Here is a 21,821-nt window from a genome sequence, read left to right on the forward strand (position 1 = left end):
ACAGTTCAAATTCAGCTTAAATCGAGCTGAAGTCTAGTCTAAATCCAGCTTAAATTAGCTCTAACTCCGGATTAAATCTAGTTTCAATCTCCTCCAGCTTCTCATTGAGCCAAGAAAAGTATCACTCCAACAACCGTGTATAATTTCCAATTGCAAGTGAAATTCTACGATTTTCCTCTCTCTCCGGCAATGGAAAAAGACCGATCGGAATATATCCTACGATTAACGAGAAATAAACACCAGCACTTTCACCCGTGCTGATCCAAATGGCTGACTAAGTCCGGATCGAGCCGAGGCGTTTACACGCGTTCCCCGTAGACGATATTTATTAATTCGGGGACCCTCGAGCAGCCGAGATTAATTCACGTGTCCGACGGATGGTCGAATGAATCATCTGTTAATTGGTGACAGTGCACCGGCGTCGCTTTTCATTTATCACGACCGCCTAGTTTCTCTCGAATTTAAATAAACGTTGTGTAACTTTCACAGATGACACCGGATCGACTTTCTAGAATATGAATTTTTGATAATGCCGGCCTCTAGCCGGCTTTTCGGCTGTTCGCTGTGAAAGTCCTCTTCCGTAAAGAATAACGTCGTACGGTGTGGAATTGAGACGGGATGGGCGAGTTTTTCGAGCCGAGAACTAACGGTCCAGAAGCCTTGATTATGCTGCAATTAGCTCGACAACGTGACAGGCCGACATTAGGAGCCGAGGAGGGCGCCGCTAAGCCTGAGTTAGGCACCACAGGTTTTCTTTATAGGCTGTATAAAATTAACGTTTCGCTCACAGTGCCGGAAATAAAAATTCTGCGCCGCAATTTTCGACTCTACTAATAAATATTCAACGCTTTATAATTTAACAATGAACCGTCCAATTTTTAATATTTACTCACGAAAATAAAGTTATGAAAGTTTAATAATAAATATACAAGTTTATAGAATATACTGACCAAAATTCTAATAACAATAATTTATTAACTATTCGTCAACTATAATAATAATTTATAAATCCAAATCTGGAAAATTTTAAATTTTAAAAATCCAAATTTGGAAAAACCAAATTTGAAAAATTTTAAATTTGGTAAGGATAACCCTAACACAACCCTGACATAACCTAAAAAAAATCCCCTTCCCAAAATTCATTAATTCAAGTGCCAGCAACTTTTAGCAGAGACTATACGTCGACGTGTTTTTGGAGAGTGTCGCTCGATCGTAATTGATTTAGACTAATCAGGCGAACTGGATCATGCCGTGGGTGGTCCGGCACGTTCGCGGAAAGGTGCCCCGAGGGTTATGGCAACCAATCCGGCCGCGGTGCTGTCAACTTTGCTATCGCTGGGGGCGCTGCTCTGACATATCGCAGCGGCTGTGCCGTGCTTCACCCTGATACTATTAACTGGAACAATGCTCCGCCATGTGTTAACACTATCGCGGCTGATCATCGACGTCGCTTAACCCAGGAAATTACCTGTGCACCATACTGGGAGCAAACCTGCCTAAACTCGTTCTATTGTAACCATTCTATTTTATTTTGTACATTTTATCTTGCTCTATTATTTCTATTTTAGTTTATCTTGTTCTATTCTTTCTATTTTATTTTATCTTGCTCTATTCTTTCTATTTTATTTTATCTTGCTCTATTCCTTCTATTTTATTTTATATGTTTTATTTCATTTCTCTATTCACTATATTTTATTTTATTCACTCTATAATATTTTATCCATTTTATCTTGCTCTATTCTTTCTATTTTATTTTTATTTTTATTTATATTATGAACCTTCCAAATGGATTTCCATAAACGCCATCGAAAGTGCAATAATAAAGTCAGAGAGAGGTACATACTCGATTAGGAAGCGGGAAATGCAGGAGCATGCTTGTTTAGGTTAAGCGCGTGACGCCTAACCGCGAAATAACTCAACAGGTGGAAATTCCAACATATCCTCCGCCGTATGCAATCGTCGTTGACCCAGTAACCATGATGCTCACCAGCAGGAAGAGCTACGATTTCACTGACTGATCCTTTTTCTTTTGTGTATCGCCTGTTCGTCATCGCCTCTTAGCTAATAGCTCACAATTTTTCCGGACGTTTCGCAACCCCCTATTATGGTTATGACAATACGTTATCAAATACTCGCCGCGGATCCTTTCCATTTTGTTGCTCGAACTGTATATTCGCCGTGGGAAACCATAGAGCATTGTTCTCTCGTTTTTCACGTTTCTCTCTCTTTACGAAATCCCGCCTGAAGAACTCCTTATCTATGGAATAATGGCTAACAACCACGGCGATCTCCCTAATTCGAGAATTAAAGCTTTGGAAATCTGTTCGACGATTTTATGGTGGTAATAGGGGAGTGGGAAATTTTCTATGGCATTATGAAAAGGAGATTGTAGTCTTTCTTAGGTTATGTTTGAGAATGAGGTGGGTGTGTTGATGACAATTGTTGGTGACGTTTTCCTTGGGTATTCTAGTTGCAAAATAGATTCATTTCTTTATGTAATAATAGTTCAGTAATTATTTATTGTCGTATTAATATTTATTGGGAAAGAATTGTGAGTCAGAAACGTCTTGGTTGGAGGGTGGCAAACTTTTACTGACGGTAACTCTGGGGAAAATTATCGTAGGATGATGAGTCTTTGTTTAAATTAAAGCTCGAAGTCTCTATTTTAACACAACATTTCCGATTTTAAGTTTAAAGCACCCTTAGTACTCTAATTTGTCAAATATATGACAGTATTGGTCGTACCGAAAAGTACGAAGTTTGACGAAATGCACAGACTATGAAAAATTGTTTACGGAGACGCCGTTTTGCTGCATAATAAAGTTCGATCCTTTCCCTTTAATATGAATCAAACGGCATGTAGCTGCAATTTTTTGTTGCAAAGTTACAGCACTTTGAAATAACCCTTTTTCGACCTCGTCTATCAGTCATAGGGATAGGGGTGGTTTTTCTCTTGTTACATTAAAATAGATACACCGGTAACGGTGCGTCCTATTTAAAATCCAAAAATGGGCTTTTAAAGTAGAAGCTTCAAGCTTTAATACAAGAATAGAGCCATTGTCGTAGGATCATTTTTCGCGAAGCTACAGAATTTCAAAGTAACGGTAGTTTGCCAGTCACTTGGAAAGAGGTGGTTTTTCTCTGGTTACATTAAAAACGATACAGCAACGAGGGTGCGTCCTATTTAAAATCGAAAATAGGGTCTTAAAGTAGAAGCTTCAAGCTTTAATTTAAAATAGGAGCCATTGTCGTAGGATCATTTTTCTCACAGTTATGATTAATCTTGGCTCATTTTCATCAAAAATTCCTCTACGCCTCAGAAAATATTTCCACGCCAATTAAAATTATTTTTATTAGTATATACAGCAAACATTCATTCAACAAAAAATTTCACTTATGAAAAATGTTTAGAGAGTAAAAGAAAATATTTCTCGACCGGCATACCTCCGCAATTAACACAGAAATGCTTCTATTTCCCGGCTGCCGATTAATTTTCTTTTCACCGCGATTTAACGCGCGGCGAATGGTGAAAATTTCGCGCAGAATCCTGTAAAAAGGAACGAGTTTTCTAGGGCAAGAATCTGAGCGGAGTCGAATACGTTCCTATCGGTATCTAATTGAAGAAATCGAGAACTTTCGAGCACGGCTTTTATTGTATCCTGGCACGCGATTCATAATGAGTCATGAATTTTGAAAGGAAAGATCGATTCTCGTGTGTGTCTCTGAGATGTCCACGCATCCTCGTGCAAATGGAAAGACGTGGCCGCGGTTAAAACGCAACTTTCTAACATCGTCGCGATCAGATGCGTGTGTCCGGCGTTTTCATCGCGGTCCAACGTTTTTTTTCTTGTTTCTTCGACGGGGATACAACACGGTTAATACGTTTATGACTTTCATTATCAACTTTCGTGCAAGTTAGATTATCATCGGCGACTTTCACCGGGCTTATCGAGCCCGCCACCATAAATGCTTGTCATTGCGCTGCGAGCCACAATGAATCTTCAGATTCACGGCGCGCCAAATCAAACGGGACGGAGAAAAAAGTATTTCTCGCTGCGTAATTCGTAATTTCGTGTCGATGTTCCAGTGGCTGTAACTTTGGCGAAAGCTGCGCTAATATCATGCATTTTATCTTGAATTAAAGCTTGAAGTCTCTAGTTTAATATGGTATAGTTTAATTTTTAAAAGCATGCAAGTCTGCGAAATTAATAAAATAAATGTGAGGACATGTTTGCTCTTTGTTGTGAACCTTGGTCTATTTTTACGTCGACGGTATTGGTTCGATTCAAAGTGCTGTAACTTTGAGAAAAAAAATCGCAGGGACTTGATTCGGCCCTTAAATTAAAGGGGAAGGTGCATTCTTTATTGCAGTTAAAACGACATGTTTGTAAAAAATTTATATGGGTTGATAGACAGCGTAGAATTTCGGTCTCTTTTTCTTGCTCTATTTTTACGTCGACGGTATTTGTTCGATTCAAAGTGCTGTAACTTTGCGAAAAAAAATCGCAGCGACTTGTTCTTGCCCTTAAATTAAAGGGAAAGGTTCATTCTTTATCACAGTCGAAACGGCATCTTCGTAAAAAATTTATATAGTTTGCTGGAGGGCGTAGAATTTCGGTCCCTTTCGCTATCGCTATGAAGACACCTGCTCCAAAATGAGAATTTAAATAGTCACGCTAATATCGGGCCGAACCTGACCCAGCTTCCGTCATTAAAAGGCTAAAAGTCCATAGAAAATTGTAGAGTAAAAATGAAACTAGTCCAAACAGGTCTGCGGCAACGTTCCTGGAACGAACACGAGAGGGAACTCGTCGTCGAGCGGCGTCCGCGACGAAGCTGTTTACTTTTCCTGGTTCCGGCAGATTACCGGATCAAGGCCACGCAAAGGTTGTTCCACTTTATCCCGTGGAGAGCCGAGGAGACGCGGTCAGGTGTACGCAGTCCAGTCACCTCTCGCCGGCGTCCGAATCGTAAAGACGGCCGCCGCGCTGTCGAGGACCATTTTGCGTGGCAACGCGATTCGACGTTTTATTTCAACGGATGAAAACGTAGCGTCGCGTGGATTACTCGTTGGCCGTCGCATAAATTCGCCGTGGACCGTAGACTTTTGCGTGCCGCGTTATTTACAGCTCCTGGGACTCGACGCTACCAAAGAAAGTGGACAAGAAGCGCGGTCCACGTCGATGATTCCGGTCCCCGGGAATACATTATCGGGCCACGATGGAAACGTTCTTTGAACTTTATTGGCCCGTTTCCGTGATGAACGTAATTACACGGTCCGTCGGACGTGGAGTTTCTCCTAATTAAGAGTCTTGGTCGAACTTTTGATAATAAAGCTATTGTTTAACACGTTTTCATTGATGGGGGAGAATATATTAGGGGAAGGATGATGTTAGAGTGATATTAGGGGAAGACTGATAGGAAGTATTTACTGTGGCACCCTTTTTGGTGTTAAGGGAGGGTTAATACTACGTCTCGTATGGCAGATATTTAACCCTTTGTTACAGCACGTTTCAAAATAATTTTAATATTTTGAGAAATAAGATTTCAAGAATAATTATAAGTGTAACTGCTGTTGCACGAGCTATAAGATTCGATAGTAGCTCTTGGATGTACTCCAAGGGGTAATCCATGGGAGTAACTGTCGGAGGTAGTCTAAAAGGTTTGAAGAACCTTCAGAGCTATTACATTTAGTCAGTGGGAATAGTCTAAGGGTCACTTTAGACCCTTGGGGCTAACTATTGGGAAAAATCGTTGACAGTAGCCTTTAGGGCTGGATTTCTGGATTAGTCATTGACGTAACTTTGACATAGTGTTAGGCACTAGCCTTTGACGTAATATTGACACAAGTTTGACAGTCTTTGGGGCTAGGATTTGACACAACTTCGATCATAGCCTTTTGGGACTAGGATTAGACATAACTTTGACATAGCCTCTTGGGACTAGGATTAGACATAACTTTGACATAGCCTTTTAGGACTAGCCTATGGCACAACTTTGGACATAGCCTTTTGGGACTAGGATTTGACATAACTTTGACATAGTCATTTGGGACTAGCCTATGACATAACTTTGACCATAGCCTTTTGGGACTAGAATTTGACATAACTTTGACATAGTCTTTTGGGACTAGCCTTTGACATAATTTTGCTATAGCCTTTAAGACTAATCTTTGACATAACTTTGACATGGCCTGTGGGACTAGCCTTTGACATAACTTTGATTTAGCTTTTGGGGCTAGCCTTTGACGTGACTTTGATATAGTCTTTGACATAACTTTGACATAGCCTTTGACAGAACTTTGGCATAGCCTTTGAGAGTAGCCCTTAGAAGTAACCACTAGGAACAACTACCATAAGTCACCCTAAACTCTTAAATACCACAAGGATCTACGACATTTTTCCATTGTAATTTAGAGTATCCTTTAGGTCCAACCCAAAACACAGATCCCAAACCCAAATCCATCCCCAAAAACAGATGACCCCACCAAAATTAAAAACAAATCACACTTACCACCGAAAAAATCAGAAGCAACCTCCTCTCCATGTTATCTATCTGATGAACCCAGGTCCCCAGAATTCACAGAACACCATTCACAGTCACTTGGTCCTACAGCTGCTCGATTGCAACTCGAAAGATTCTGGGTCCACAAAGCGTTACGAATTGTGCCACTAGAATAAGCACGCTGGTCCAATTTCACGCGCGCGTTTCAGCCGCGTATCAGACCTGACCGCGCAATTGATTAGGGTTAGCACCGAGATTACGCCTGTCAAAGTACTCGCAGGTCCACGCCGTATGAAAAATTCTGCGGCCGCGTCGTGGACGGACACACTGGAGGGGCTCCTCTTCTTTGAGCGGGCGCCGAACGCGCGCGGGTAATATGCTCCTCGTCGCTCCTCCAACCCGCTTTGGGAAGGAGAGACGCTTCGAACGCGAACCACGGTGGAAAGAGAAGAGGAAAAGAGAGGAGAGAGCGCGTCGGCTAGCGCGCGATGCCCCGGCCGGGATCGCATCTCACGTGGGGATAAATGTAGGAACGGGGGGAGCAGCGGTTCGTCCCGCGTGTTCCCCCGTCGCCGCGGCGGAGCCGTGACCGAGAAAACCGGACGGCGGATAAGCGTGTCGGGTGCTCGGGAGGAGGAAGAAGTCGGCCACCGTCGACCTCTCCTCTTCGTTGCCCCGTCGTCGTCTTCCCTCTACGCGGTGCTTAGTAGCGGCGACAGAGAGGTGGTCGGCCACCGTCACCCTTGATGCGACAGCCCCCGTCACGTGATACCGTCCACGGATTGACTCATTGCACCCTGGTCCAGCGGCTCTTCATTCGCCTTACCCCTTTTACGTCTAGCCGAAGTCTAGATGTAAAAGGGTCTTTGTCTAAAGGGTCACAAGTCTAGCTAATTCTACAATGTCGTATCAAGGTCACGTGGACTCTTAACACTGTACCCAAAGTATTTATACTCTTTTCCGGGGTTGTGGAAGGGGTAATCCATTACGGAATGACATTATAATATTATTACTGTTAATATTATTTTGCTGTGAATATTGCTATGTGTATACTTATTTATTTATTTATTAGTTGGAATGATCTATAGCCAATGCTCGTGGCTATAACTTAACAAGCTAATAGAAAGAAAAAAGAATTAGCTACTTAAAAATCTTATTTACGAACAGCATAAATTTTCTCCATAAAGTTGGCATTCCATCAGGAGTCGATTGAGAATGATCAAAAATACTTTGTAATTATGCACTACGTTCGGACTGTAAATCAATTTTCTGTCCCACCTTGAGAGAGCCTGGGAGGCTCGTAAAAATCACAGCACGAAGCATTGTGGGGTCCGGCTTAGGAGAATTCAGTGACAAGATTTTATCAGAATAGGAAGATATTTATGTGAATATTGTCAACATGTTTGCCGATATTTTGTTGATATATTATCAAGATATTTATCAATAGTCTATCAATATATTATCAAGAATATTATATATATTATATATTAGCAATATATCTATCAGTATCCTATCGATATATTAGCAATATATTTGTCAATGTACTATTGATATATTATCAAGATATTATCAATATAGTTATCAATATCCTATCAATGTATTATGCAGATATTTATCAATATAGTTATCAATATCCTATCGATATATTATCAATATATCATCGATATATTTATCAATTCCCTATCGATATATTATCAATATATCATCAATATATTTGCCAATATACAGCAAATATAATCATCAATCTCTAAAAGTCGACTTTTTCGCCAAATCTGGAATCCCCATAACAATTCTACCTATTTCTAGTCCCATACCCAGCAGATAGCATCAACAAAAAGTTAATTCATGCTCAAATCTCACATAACCACTGGCCACGCATTGTCGTAAGCGGCGCTGATTAGAATCAAGCCCGAAAGCGTCCCGCGTCTCGATAAACTTTCCTCGACACGTCTTAAATCCTGGCCCGATTTCACGCCGGTTTTCGCGCGTTTCTAATAGCAACCTGCCGAACGGAAGGGTGAAAGCGGCCAACCGTTTCAAGGATTAGACAGGATAGGGTTTCTGTTTCGTCTCGTTTCGTGTTGGTGCTTGCTCTCGAACCGGCAATCAGCGTTCGTCACTCTCCTGCGTGTGTCTCTGTCTGTGTGCTTCTTTCCGGGGTGTTTCAGCGACGGGCGTTCTCTATCCGCGACCGTAATTGGCGACATTTCGCGCGGACACGTCCGGCAGTCGGCGGTCGTTACCGCTGTTTAACGCAACGTTTAACGCCGCGGTATCGCCGATAGAATATACCACGGAATTGTAGAAAGAGTAGACCTAGTAGACCTAGTAGAAAGAGTAGACCGGCTGATACACAGCGAACAGGAGAGGTTGTCGTTCGACAGCTTGATGATCATTCGAGAGCCTACGTCTATTGGGGATTGCTTGTGGCATCGTTACTACTGGAGTGTTAGATAAGAGTGACAGCAGTGTATTTTTATGTCAGGTATCGCATGTCTCTGCAAGTGAAATGGAAATTGTCAGGGAAAGTAATTCATCTGACGCGAGACGGCCTGAGGTCTGCTGGGGCTGCAATTTTACTGTCAACGTTATCCTTTTTGTATACCTACTCTGCGATTGGGTGGGATTTGAGGGAGCATTGGCGTACGATTTATTTGGAATTGGTAAAGGTTTATAGAAGAATTGTTAAGGAATTGCTGAGAATTTTGTGTGAATATTACTTTGAATTTTGTGCGAATATTAGCGTGAATTTCGTGTGAATTTCTTGTGAATTTCGTGTGAGCATTGGCGTGGAATTGTTGCACAATTGATGCAAGTCAGAAATGAATTCGTAGGAGGGTTGGTGTGAGTTTTTGATGAGGGTTTTGTTAGAATAATAGTTTGTAATTCGCGCTCTAAACAGAATTATGTATAAACATTTATCGAGCGGTTGCGCCGTTTTTGTTTATCGACCATACGATGTTGTCTTGTCGACAGATCTGATCGCATCGTTCGTTATGTTGTACAAACACATCGCGTTACATAATTAAATACAATACGTTATTTCTTATTCAGCCAAATATATATATATATAATCACGCATCAACTCTAACAGGTTTTTTTTATGGAATTGGTATGGAATTGATGAGAGTTTTTAATAGATTTATCGCCACACTAAAGTGGAATTATTATGGAATTGCTGTGAGCTTAGAATGAGTTTACAAAAGAATTATAGTGGAATTGCTATAGTATTAATAGGATGAATATATCTTTGTTTTATGATGGGTCTAATTTATGATGGGTTTGGCATAAAATTCGTCTACCTATTGGGTGAACACTGTATGGAATTTCTGTGAGCTTAGAATGGGTTTACAAAAGAATTATAGTAGAGTTGCTATAGTATTAATAGAATAGGTATAGCTCTATTTTGGAATCGCTTTAATTTATGGTAGGTTTGGCATAAAATTCGTCTACCTATTGGGTGAATACGGTATGGAATTGCTATGAGCTTAGAATGAGTTTATAGAAGAATTATAGTGGAGTTGCTATAGCATTAATAGCATAGGCATAGCTTTGTTCTAGGGTTAATTTAATTTATGGTAGATCTGTCATAAAATTCGTCTCTATCCATGGGGCGAATACTGTATGGAATTGCTGTGAGCATAAACTATACTCCGAGACAAATTACTATGGAACTGAATAACAAATTCTCATGTCTCTTTGGGGTGAATTTAAAGCAGATTTAACATAGGTCACCGCCATGGATTTAATCTCAATTCTATCTAAAATAATCCAGAGATCTTTACCCCCCACTTCCCAAACCCAAATCTGAAGACAATAGAGGCGCGAACTAAATTATAGCAAACGAAAGGAACGCGTGCGCGCGCGTGGACGATGCCCGAGATACCGGCATTATACTTACGCCTTATTTCAGCAGGTTTTGGGAAAGTGAAACGCGCGCCGGTTCCGAGAAATATTTGGGTCGCGTGCTTGTTAACTTCTACTATCGAAAAAGACAACGAAAAGAAAAGAAAAAAAAAAGAAGAACGAAGCAGAAGGAAAGATCCAAATGCCCCTTGATCATTGAGAGGCCGTGGCCGAACCACGAACGAACGAAAGTGGAACGTGTGTCGCTCGGCGATCTTACTTTTGATTACGATTCTCCGGAATGGCGCGGAGGATCTTTCAACAGATCCATTCAGACCTTCGACGGCGATCAACGCGCGACTATACGTGGCCTCAAAAGGATTCTTTAAGGAACGACGCTGTACACACAATGGGACATGAGTGTCTATGCAGTCGGAATTAATCGATGACGGACTGAAAATGGTCGGATGCGACGACGATGCGTTTAAGGAATTTGAAAATGGCAGGGGTTGTTTTTTAATTCGTTAAAAATTATTTTAATTAAAAACTGGAGTATTTGTTTAAAATTATTTTAATTAAAAATAACTCGGTTCCTAACTCAGAATTATCTTACGTAGACTTGATTAACCTAGAATTAATTAATTGTCCTCATTTTGGATATAAGATATTCGGATAGAATTTGTTAAACTGTACTTAAAAATTATAAAAAAAATATCTGACTTAAATTTGGATTAGGTAAAGCCTAAGTTAGGTATAAGTTGGATCTCGAATATCCCCTCGAAAAAAAAATATAAAAATCTGACAAAATTTCTCGAAATCACGATTAAAGTCAGACTTACTTCCAATATTAAAATTTCACTTCTGTCCATTGTTTTAAATTAAATAATTTTAAATTATTAAGTCACTGACTTAATGGGTGCATCAGACAAATTGCTTTTAAGAGCAGATGCAACGGAACAGGGGAATGCAGCTCAGTGTATAAATCTCGCGGGTCGAGCCGCCCCCCTAATTTTCCCCAATAAATTTCGAGACGCAGAAGTACCAGCCGCACGCGTAAAGTGTCACGGGATACGAGGCAGCAACGGGGGGACACCGTTCCCATTGTCCGGCAGCCTCGCGGCACGGCGAATCTGCATTCCGAAACGGCGCGCATTGCAACCGATAGCCGCGCGCATAAAGATCGCGCGAGACCGGCCGTATAGGTGTCGCCTCGAATAGCTTAACGATACCAGCCGCGACGTCTTTCGTGCCGCGAAATGATCCCACCGCGTCCGTCGATGTTTAAGGGACTCCTACCTTTAGGAATCACCTCGGGAATCGGTATAACCGAAGTATCGATCCCCGGAGTCGTTTACGGCGATCGGTTATCGCTTTATACTCTGTCGCGGACCCTGTGAATGCGATCCACAGGATCCTATAGACTGTTAGTCGGGTCTAGATCGATGCTATAAATTCTTGATTCCAAAATCGATACAGTCGAGTCGAGATGTAGTTTTATAGGGATGATAATACGACGAGGTGATTTTTGGGAATTTTTTAAATGAATTGGAGGTAGTGTTGAAAGTGCAGATTTCTTATGGTGGTAGAGTATGTCTTGAGAATACACTCGAATTTTTTCAAGTTATAAGAGTCATTTTTAAGGGAGTTACGGTGGCTGAACTTTAATAGAGCAATTAAGGGGTTTTTAAATTTTAATTTGACTCGAATGAAATTTAATTCGAAGACTTGCTCGAATCAAATTTGAATGGTATTAAATTAGATTCGAAGACTTGCTCGAATAAAATTAGATTCGAATACTTGCTCGAATAAAATTAGATTCGAAGACTCGCTCGAATCAAATTAGATTCGAGGACTTGTTTGAATCAAATTTGAATCGAATAAAATTAGATTCGAATAAAAATTGACTCCAATAAAATTCGATTCGAAGACTTGCTCGAATAAAATTAGAGACGAAGACTTGCTCGAATCAAATATGACTCGAATAAAATTAGATTCGAAAACTTGCTCGAATAAAATTAAAATCGAAGACTTGCTCGAATCAAATTAGATTCGAAAACTTGCTTGAATCAAATTTGACTCGAATAAAATTCGATTCGAAGACTTGCTCGAATAAAATTAGAGTCGAAGACTTACTTGAATCAAATTTGTATCGAATAAAATTTGACTCGAATAAAATTCGGTTCGAAGACTTGCTCGAATAAAATTAGATTCGAAGTCTTGCTCGACTGAAATTAGATTCGAAGACTCGCTCGAATATTTCCAAGACAACATTTTCCATTTCGTTTCGCTGCAGTTCTCATGGCGTACCGGTGTTGTAATTCACGTGCTCGCCGGAACGGTTGTCGCGAGTTTATCGATTTTCATTTTACTTTCACGATACCGTACCCCCGACACCGTTTTCTACGGGAAAGTCTTTCTCTACGGATAGGTGGGCCGCCGCTACGTAGTCGCATACCCGACGCTTAACCCATTGACCTTCGAGAAACTGCTAGACGCTGCGATTATCTCGTTAAACCGGCCTATGTTTCTCCGCTGCCGATGTATGAAGTAGGTTGAAATTATCGGACGGCGCGCACTTTCTGCGTCTATGCTCGCGGACAGGCCGCTAATTAACGTTGATTTGTCGCGCGTTCCTTTTTTTTCTTCAACGCCGCGAGAAAGTTAAGGAAATGGAACCGACTACGAGACTCCACTTTGCTCTCGTTCACGCGTCGGCGCGGCTAATTCGATTCTATGGGGTTCCCAAAGAGAATATTTTTACTTAATTTTTACTTGATTATCTTTACTTAATTTTTACTTAATTATTTCTACGTAATTCTTTCTTGATTATTTTTGCTTAATTTTACTGTACTGTATAGTATATGTAGTATATAGAGTATATAGTATATAGTATACTATATAGCATAGTATCGTCCACTGTACAGTCAGAGATATAGTTAATACCCGATTAGAAAATGCAGTTCGATGGGAATGTTGTTGCTGCGAAAAAGTCCATTGACTTAGAAATCCTGTGTATGGGAAAATAAATCTGTTGTGTGGGATGAGACGACGCGCTATGGCCGGGTGAAAGAACAAAAGTGAATTATAAGAGAGAAAACCGCCGGTGAATTGACCCGAACGATTCTGTCATGGGATCAGTGAAACTTTATAATTTATGAGCGACAGTACAATCGACCTGACACAATGCGCGAACCGATATCTTCCTGTTACGATTATCATTTATTATTCAGTGAATTCTACCATTTATTTTCTCACAAATAATAATTATAAACGATCTACCATTTATTCTCTTCCCACAAATAATAATTATAAACAATGGAAAAATCAATTACATAAAAATCAGGTTCTCAGATATTATGGGTCCATATACCGGGTAAAACCACAGAAAAACAATAGCCAATGGAATCGAATAATTCGTCGGTGTCATCAGGATCCGACAAACGCCCACGTCCTTTCTCCCTTCCCGCTCTTTCCTTTTAATCCTCATGGAACCCTTCGTAACCCCCGGCGACTTTGATCGAGCGAAGCGAACGCGCCACCGCGCAGGGACTTTCGCCCTTATCTCCGCTCGTCCGTTCGCAAATAAATTTGCGTGTCGGCAGGGAACGGGATTCGATTAATCAGGTAGCCGTACGCGAACCCTTCGAGTCCGCACCCTTAATTGCGAAAACGCCGGGGCCGCGGTCCGAACCGGCCCATTAATAGCGGCGACGCTTTCGCCGGCCTGATAGCGCACCCCGTCTCTTCTCGGACCCACGGCTGACTATTGCCTCTCTTATCCGCCGGCGAAATTTCGGGTAAAGGAGCGCCGAGATTAGAACGGCAGAGAAGCGAGAAATTAATTAATGCGATCGCTTCGGGGATTTCGAGTTCTGTGACCCCGGCGCGCGAAGCGAATTTTGTCATCGTTTGGGTGCTGTTCGTTAAATAATATTTTTAGTTGAATTATTTTTAGTTTAACGAAAATAATTGGGCACTCGATAGCAGGAAAGAGTTTTAAACTCTGTTGTTTTTGTATTAGATGGTTATTGTTCTATTTTTTTTAAATATATTTTAATATTACCATATTTTTAAACAATTGTGGGATATGTTTTATTCTATTAAAATTGTGATTTCGAAGTACTTTTCCCTTTCACAAAATGTTGGGTAGGTTTAAGTTAGAGTTAGGTCTGGATTAAGTCTGAGTTAAGTCTGAGATAGGTCTGAGTTAAGTCTGCATTAAGGTCGCCAATATTTGCTAAAAAAAAGATCACTGGTTTTCAGAACAAGGTTAGATCTAATTTAGGTCAATGATAGATCCGAGTTAGATCTAGATTAGCTCAGAGTTAGGTCTGCATTAGATCTAAGTTATATTTGGATTAAGTCTTCAATATTTGCTCCAAAAGTTTCGCTTGTCCAAACCCACCCAACTAAATCTCAATTTATGCCTCCATCGCTTGCAATTTTATAATTTTTGAATCAAGGTTAGGTCTAAGTTAGGTTTAAATGTAACCTCTACACAGACAACAGACAACCTGAAGTCTAAAAAATAACTTAGCCTCCATAAAAGGAAACAATTCTTCAGAATCTCCATACTATACTAAAAAATCAAGACTATCTCCTTATGGTCTCATAAAATTGTTAATAAAAATCTACGACAGTTGACAAACTAAATCTATCTAAAAATCTCCGATGACAGGTGGCTGTAAAAATTAAAAGTAAAACATCTCGATTTATGACAACGTTTACTGACAAAGAAAAACTTCTTACAATAGTTGAGTTTACATTTAGAATAATTCTTGCATTTTTTTGTGGAAATGGGGACGTGTGTGTGTGTGTATATAGGGCTCGGCTCGCAAGCTTGCGCTGTGAATAACGTCATGACAGCGTCTGAACATACTTGACAACGAGCTGCTCTTCTCTTCGACAATGCGGAAGCGAGGTCGGGTTCTCGAAGAGACGTATCGATACCTGCATATTATATTCATATCATATATTATATATATAATATATAATATAATATATATTATACAATAATATATAGTATATAATACATTATACTATCGTATAAAATGTATAATATATAATATATTGTACAATATTATAAAATGTATAATATACAATATATTAAACAATTCTATGTAATATACAATATTATAAAATGTATAATATACAATACATTGTACAATATCATAAAATGTATAATATACAATATACTATACAATATTATATAACGTATAATATAAAATATAATATATATAATATAATATTATATACTATAACATATATAAAGTACAAACTTATTGCAATAAACACCGACGAAAAAAAAAATATGGTGGGGCTTGAACCGGCTCCGTGGAGCTCTCGCGCGTTTAATATATAAAAGTACGCAGATATCACAATCCAAAAAAAATAATAAATTCGCGACGCGATCGCTATGATCGAATGTAAAAAAAGTAGGCCAATCGCCGCCCCCAGACGCATCGAGAGAGACTAGAATGATTAAGAATATATAAACGACGCTCGGCAACTTACAAAACTTATACAATGCGTAAGAAACGATTACATAATAATACAGATATTATTGGACGCTATAGTTACGGTGATAAGATGATGAGCGACGAGCACGCCAGTCGAGCTGGTCTACCAGATTTCATACGAAAAGGAGTAGGGGTAGGTCACGAGACGCGGCAGAGCTCGTTGATTCGCGCCGCGTGGCGGAGTGGGAGCGCAGCGTCACGTGACCCTATCCCCACTCCAAGAGCAAGAAATCTGGCAAGATCAGAGGACTGCGTCGATGACGAACGTGCCTCGAATTTTGTTCTTTTTTCCTTGATTTTCGATGAACACGACGCGCGACGTTCGAATGAGAATATATGTACAGTGATGAGACGCGGACTGCGGATCTTTATGAATTTATTTTGACGCTATGGAAGGGGAAATCCCTTCGCATTTAATGGCATATATCACCGTGGAAGAAAAGAGAATTTCACTCGATATAAAGGTCCGCGGTCCAGCGAAAAGGAATCGACGCGATTTAAGATACAGTATCGACAGAAATGACGCGATGGTACCGTCGATGCTCCCGACGCGTCCAGTGTTGCCAGATTTCGATAAAATCGAAAATGAATTTCTCAATGTTGAGGAGCGAATTGGTGTGACCCTCTGGTCCTTAGACAAGGCTAAACCTCTCTAGATAAGACTAATTGTCTCTAGATAAGGCTTAAAGTCCCTGGACCTATAAAAAAAGTCTGCAGAGCTGGCAACACTGTGTGCGACGAGCTATCGACTCGTATGCGTCGACGTTTCTCGCCGGGAGCACGCTATTTTCATTGGAGTACAACATTGTCGTAAAATAACCAATAAATTTTTTATTTGAGCTTCGAGAGATTTTTGGCTGAGAGCTTTTTTGTTTTTTTCTAATTTTTTATTTATGTATATTATGTGGCCATGATACCGCTGGTACCATAATTACTATATTATTACTCTCTCGCTCTCTTTCACTCTCTTTTATTCTAACAAAAATTTCTTCTCGTTAATAAACGAAATTATTATTATTGTTACTATTATGTTGTTAATTCTCCAACGAAACAAATACTGTTGTTGCACAAAAAACGCCGACGCGAACGTTTGACGACTGGCGCATTACAATTGGGAACGCTAGTTGCATAATAATACTAAGGGACGGAGTTTTGCGGACAAGTGTTCGGCTCGCTCTCGGAAATAAAATCAGTGAACGACGTCCGTTCCTCCTTTATGTTATCCCTGCAATGGTTTCAAGATTCGTTGGACAACCGAGCCGTTCGCGAGCACCGAAACAATTGAATCTCGAACACAATGCATCGTCACAGGCGAAGCCGCCTCGCGAAAATTGATTGGCTGGCAGCGTTCGACGAATATAATTCTGCTGGACGTATCAACCTTTGGACGTATCAGTATCAATGGACGGAGGCTGATTGCGTCACAGAATAGTACCTAATCGACAGTCTAATCACGAGTGAACGCGACAAACATCGGTGGGGAAAAGTAGATTTTTTTAAACAATAATTTTAATTGTAATTATTTATGTTTTTTGTGATGGAAAGTTTGGCAAATAAAGAATTTTTTAAATAGTAGTTGCATATTTCATGAACAACTATTAGGTGGAGTCATAAATAATTTTCTTTTCCTTGTTAGACTTTTATACTGTTCCTTTTTTTTATTTACTCATTTTTCTACCTTTTCTAAAATTGATTACCTATTTTATCATTTTCTATATTTTTTATATATTTTATACATTACTTTGTATATTTTGTATATTTTAATTAAGTAGATAAATCTAATTATTGCAAGGAAATGCTCAATGATTTCTAATAAATAATTTATTTGCCAAAGTCTTCACATACGAAGATGGAATTTTTCAGAGTTAATTTACTGTCTTGAAAATCTATTTTCCCCCGAATCTGTCAGTGACGATCAGTCGGTGCACTCGGACGCGAAGCTCTCGAGGTCGACGTAATGCCCGTTCAGATTGTCCTCGAGCAGCTGAGCCAAGTCCCTCCTAAGCGTCTGGAATTCCGGCCTGCGTTCTGGATCGGCATGCCAGCATCGGGATATCACCCTGAACAACTCGCTGCGGCAGTGCGAGGGCCTCTCCAGCCGATAGCCGTTCTGCACGTTACGCATCACTTCGCGTGCCGTCATGTCCGGGTACGGTGTCGAACCTGAGGGCATTGACATAACCTTAACATAATTTCCTTCAAAAACCTAGACCGTAAAAACGACGCCATTACAATATTAAAAATAGATTTCTTTTCTTCTAATATATCCTTACTTTAATGAGTTGTTATATATCATTATTTTTAAATATATTTTCAGATTGATTTTTAAACATTTTTATAAACATATTTGCGTTCCTGACATCATTTAGAGCAACTTTTTCCTATGCGGAAATGTTCTACGATGCTTCGTTCACGAGCTATTAACGATTAAAGACAGGCCAATCGTTGTCAGCAGACGCTCCGCCCCCTTGCTTCGATTGGCCCGTCTTTCTTTGTACGTCAATAACTTGTGAACGGAGCGTCGTAGAACATTTTCACAAAGGAAAAAGTTGCTCCAAATGATCTCAGGAATCTATTGGGGCATATTCAAAGACTATTAAAATATATAAATTATTTAGACGAGGTGCAAAAGTTTTCTAGACATTTTTAAAAATCTCTCGATAGTGAATATTTTAGAAATGGAATGATCATGCTCACCCAGAGTGACGATCTCCCACATAAGTATCCCGAAGCTCCACACGTCCGTCTTCGTGGTAAACAAGGAGTAGATGAGCGACTCCGGCGCCATCCACCTGATCGGCAGAGCATTCCTGCCGTGTCTGGTCTCGATCACCTCCCCGTTCTCGTTGGCGAATCTCGACATGCCGAAGTCGGCGATCTTGCAGAGCTTGTTGTGGTCCACCAAGACGTTCCTCGCGGCTAGGTCCCGATGGATGATCTGCGAAATCAAGATCAGCGACCGTAATTTTTCGCTCGGGGTGTTGATGTCGCGGTGCCACGCGACCGCAGGTGGACGTCCTGTTACGCAACCGCACCGGTGTCGCGTGACAGGACGCGCGAAATCGAATCCTACCGGGGGCCAGCCGAGAAACTCGACCTTCGCCGCGGAGACGCGTCGTCGCCGCGAATTTACGAGAAGATGTTTACGAGCCGCGGATTCCGCGCCGGTGTCTTTATTACTAATGTTTATTTATTGCTGCGCTGATTTACGTGCGCGGAATGTTTCGACGGAAGCTGCTGCAGGTTTCAGCAATTGTTCTGCTTTAAACCAGATGAGAAGACTGTCAGGTGAGTCTTCGTCAGGTGCTAATGCTCAGAATTAAAAGCAACTGTTATTTATTACCAGACTGAATTTTCCTTGAACTTCTGCAATTTTTATTAAGTCTCATTATTTAATACTAATTATATACCACTTCTCAGACCTTCAGAATGACTCCTCAAAAATCAGTAAAGTTATCGCCACGAAACGTGCTGCACGTTTCCAACTTGTTATCCGACTCGCAGGCGGCGTTAATTTGTCGGACAGCGGCAACGATTTCTCAATAATTTCCGTCGAATTCCTAGCTGGCCGAAGGGTAGAGAAAGAAAATCATTCATCATACTTTCCGGCGGCGCGTTAATGGATGGGAACCCGTTCTGGCTGGAAACGGCGCGCCGAGAAAAATGTTAATTCGCGGCGCGCCGGCCGATCGGAAAATCGCTTGGCAGACCGAACTCGGCCGATGCTAATGAACCGGCGCGCGCGGCTCACTGTCAAGGCGAGAGCCGGCCGTGCACAAGTCTCTTTGCCGTTTCTTTAATGACTTCATCTTCGAGATTTATTGCGGCGAGATGCTTCTCGCGGGCCGTGCAACGAAAAACGCCTCTTCGCGTATCTCTCGTTTTTCAACGCGTTCTCGTCCACGGTCTGTTCGGCGAGAAAAAGCGCGGAAGGGTTAAATTACAGGTGGAATTACCAATAATAATAAACTAATATTTTTGCTAATTAAAATACCATCGTCACACTTGAAATTCTTCAGTATAGTCTACCAAAGTTTAAATAATCGAAATAATAATTTAAATGTCCCGGGTCAAGATTGACCCGGTCACCGCAGAACGAGGATTAGCCGATGGGACGACAATACCGGTGTAACGACAACCGTACCGAGTAGCCAACTAGATGACGAGGCGAAACAAGGGAGAGAGAGAGCCCTCCATATTCGCGATCGGATCTCTCCGTGTAGCAGCCACCAATTTCAATTAACCGTAACACAATGTGTATCGATGGGGCATTTCTACGAAGGCCCGTATGCATAATCTTTGATTGAAATCGACGTACGGACACGGCCCGGTCTTAAGGAGAGTTCGTCGTCCACACGGAGCATACCGGAGCAGGGATCCGACGCGATCCCAATCGCATGGCTTCGTTCGGCCGGGTGCTTGACGCCCCGGAGCCACTCCGTGGCAACGGTGCATCTCCCTTCGCGAATCATAACCGGTCGCCGATGATCCCTAACTATTTACCATTTTGTAATCGGCTTCGAAGCCCGCTACCGCTCGATCTAGCATCGCGGCTCGATGCCACTGCCGGCGCGCGAGTTGAAACGTGTCGCGGTCCAGCGCATCGGAATTTTCATCGACCGCTGTGGCTGATCGGGTTGGATCATTTTATTCTGCCGGGATTGGTCTGGCCAAGAGTGACATGGCGTCTGGAGGCGACTGGAGGAGAGTATGATGAATTAAGGGGATCCGTAGAGGATGCTGAGATTAAAGTATTCTTGATGTAAGTGGAGATTTAATTTAGATTTTATTTAGCAATGATTAAAATGTAAGAAGTAAAGAACTAAGCAAAAAGTAAGCAAGATCTGACGAAGAACTAGCTAAAAAGTAAACTCGACATTACTAAACTCAAAAGTACCTCCGTGCGATTATTTGGAGCGAAATTAGAGCAGCTCAAAAATAGAGCTATTTCTGTCCTAAAAACTGCAAACCTTGACACTGATCCCAAGAAAGATCACAGTGATAAACTATGAATTGCAGCATATACTATAGAAATAATCCTCGACTAAGTCGCCGGGACAATAAGAGCCAATTTTTTTACAGAAGCACCTGGTCGTCTCGCAGCTGGAAAAAAATTGGCATCGGCGCACCAACGACGAGTATGGTCGGCAATTTTGCGAACGACGCGCAATCATTGTACTACTCGCCGCGTCGTACGATTAGGTTTCTCGCGGTGATTCCTCGAAACGATCATGCACACGTATTCCAATAATATGACATTTGAGAAAGTAATTACAATCGGGTTGATTTGATGATATTCGTCATTGACGGGATACCAATTATATCCCGCGAGCGTTACCTTCGCGAATACTGTGTCGATTATTACCCCGATTGGGAACAAAGGACACGTGGTCTGCTCGTAACCTCCATCGTCGACGTCTCTGCTCGACGCGGAGAAATTTCGCGCGAGCCGTAACGACGAAGGAAAACAGGTGAGTTTGATCGACCAGCGATGGCCTGATATAATTGAAACGTCCACGGATAAGCAGAATTCCAATCGAGCGAGAACCATACCGAGACACAAGTTAGATTCTAATTTACGAAGTTGCGTGTCATCCGACGTCAGCCGTTAAGTGCCGCAGCTTTAAAAGAAACTCCATTAAGCGACGCGAGATGCGGACGAATATCTGTATTTTTAATGAACCGAGGCAGCAACAATGCCAGGTATGCGAGCGCGTCGCGATATCCCGACAGCCTGTCCCGTTCTCTCGGTTATTAATCCGCAATCATTAAAATTCCTCTATATTGTTACCGCCACCTGCGGCCAACGAGAACCGGCGCTAATCGCCAAAACCAGAATCCGGAGTTTCGAAGAATTCGGATCGACGTCGTAACCCGAGCCGCAAGAATGTGTTCGGAGTCGAAAAATTTGCCTACAAATGCTTCAGAATGTTTAGGCGATCCCGAAAGATC

The 21,821-nt window shown here is 41.3% G+C and overlaps 1 protein-coding gene across 1 annotated transcript in view; it reads right to left on the minus strand.

The window, feature by feature from the left end:
• Positions 1–15,057: 15,057 nt before the first annotated feature.
• The window catches only part of LOC144476820 (uncharacterized), a 274,173-nt gene continuing 267,409 nt past the window's right edge, over positions 15,058–21,821 (minus strand). Inside the window, exons 7-8 of the mRNA XM_078194074.1 lie at positions 18,567–18,807; positions 15,058–18,032 (exon numbers count right to left, since the gene is read on the minus strand). Coding sequence (XP_078050200.1) covers positions 17,785–18,032; positions 18,567–18,807 — 489 coding nt within the window. The 3' untranslated portion in view covers positions 15,058–17,784. The remainder of the gene's footprint in view (positions 18,033–18,566; positions 18,808–21,821) is intronic.

Source organism: Augochlora pura, chromosome 11 (assembly GCF_028453695.1).
Source record: "Augochlora pura isolate Apur16 chromosome 11, APUR_v2.2.1, whole genome shotgun sequence".
In the NCBI taxonomy this organism is placed as follows: domain Eukaryota; kingdom Metazoa; phylum Arthropoda; class Insecta; order Hymenoptera; family Halictidae; genus Augochlora; species Augochlora pura.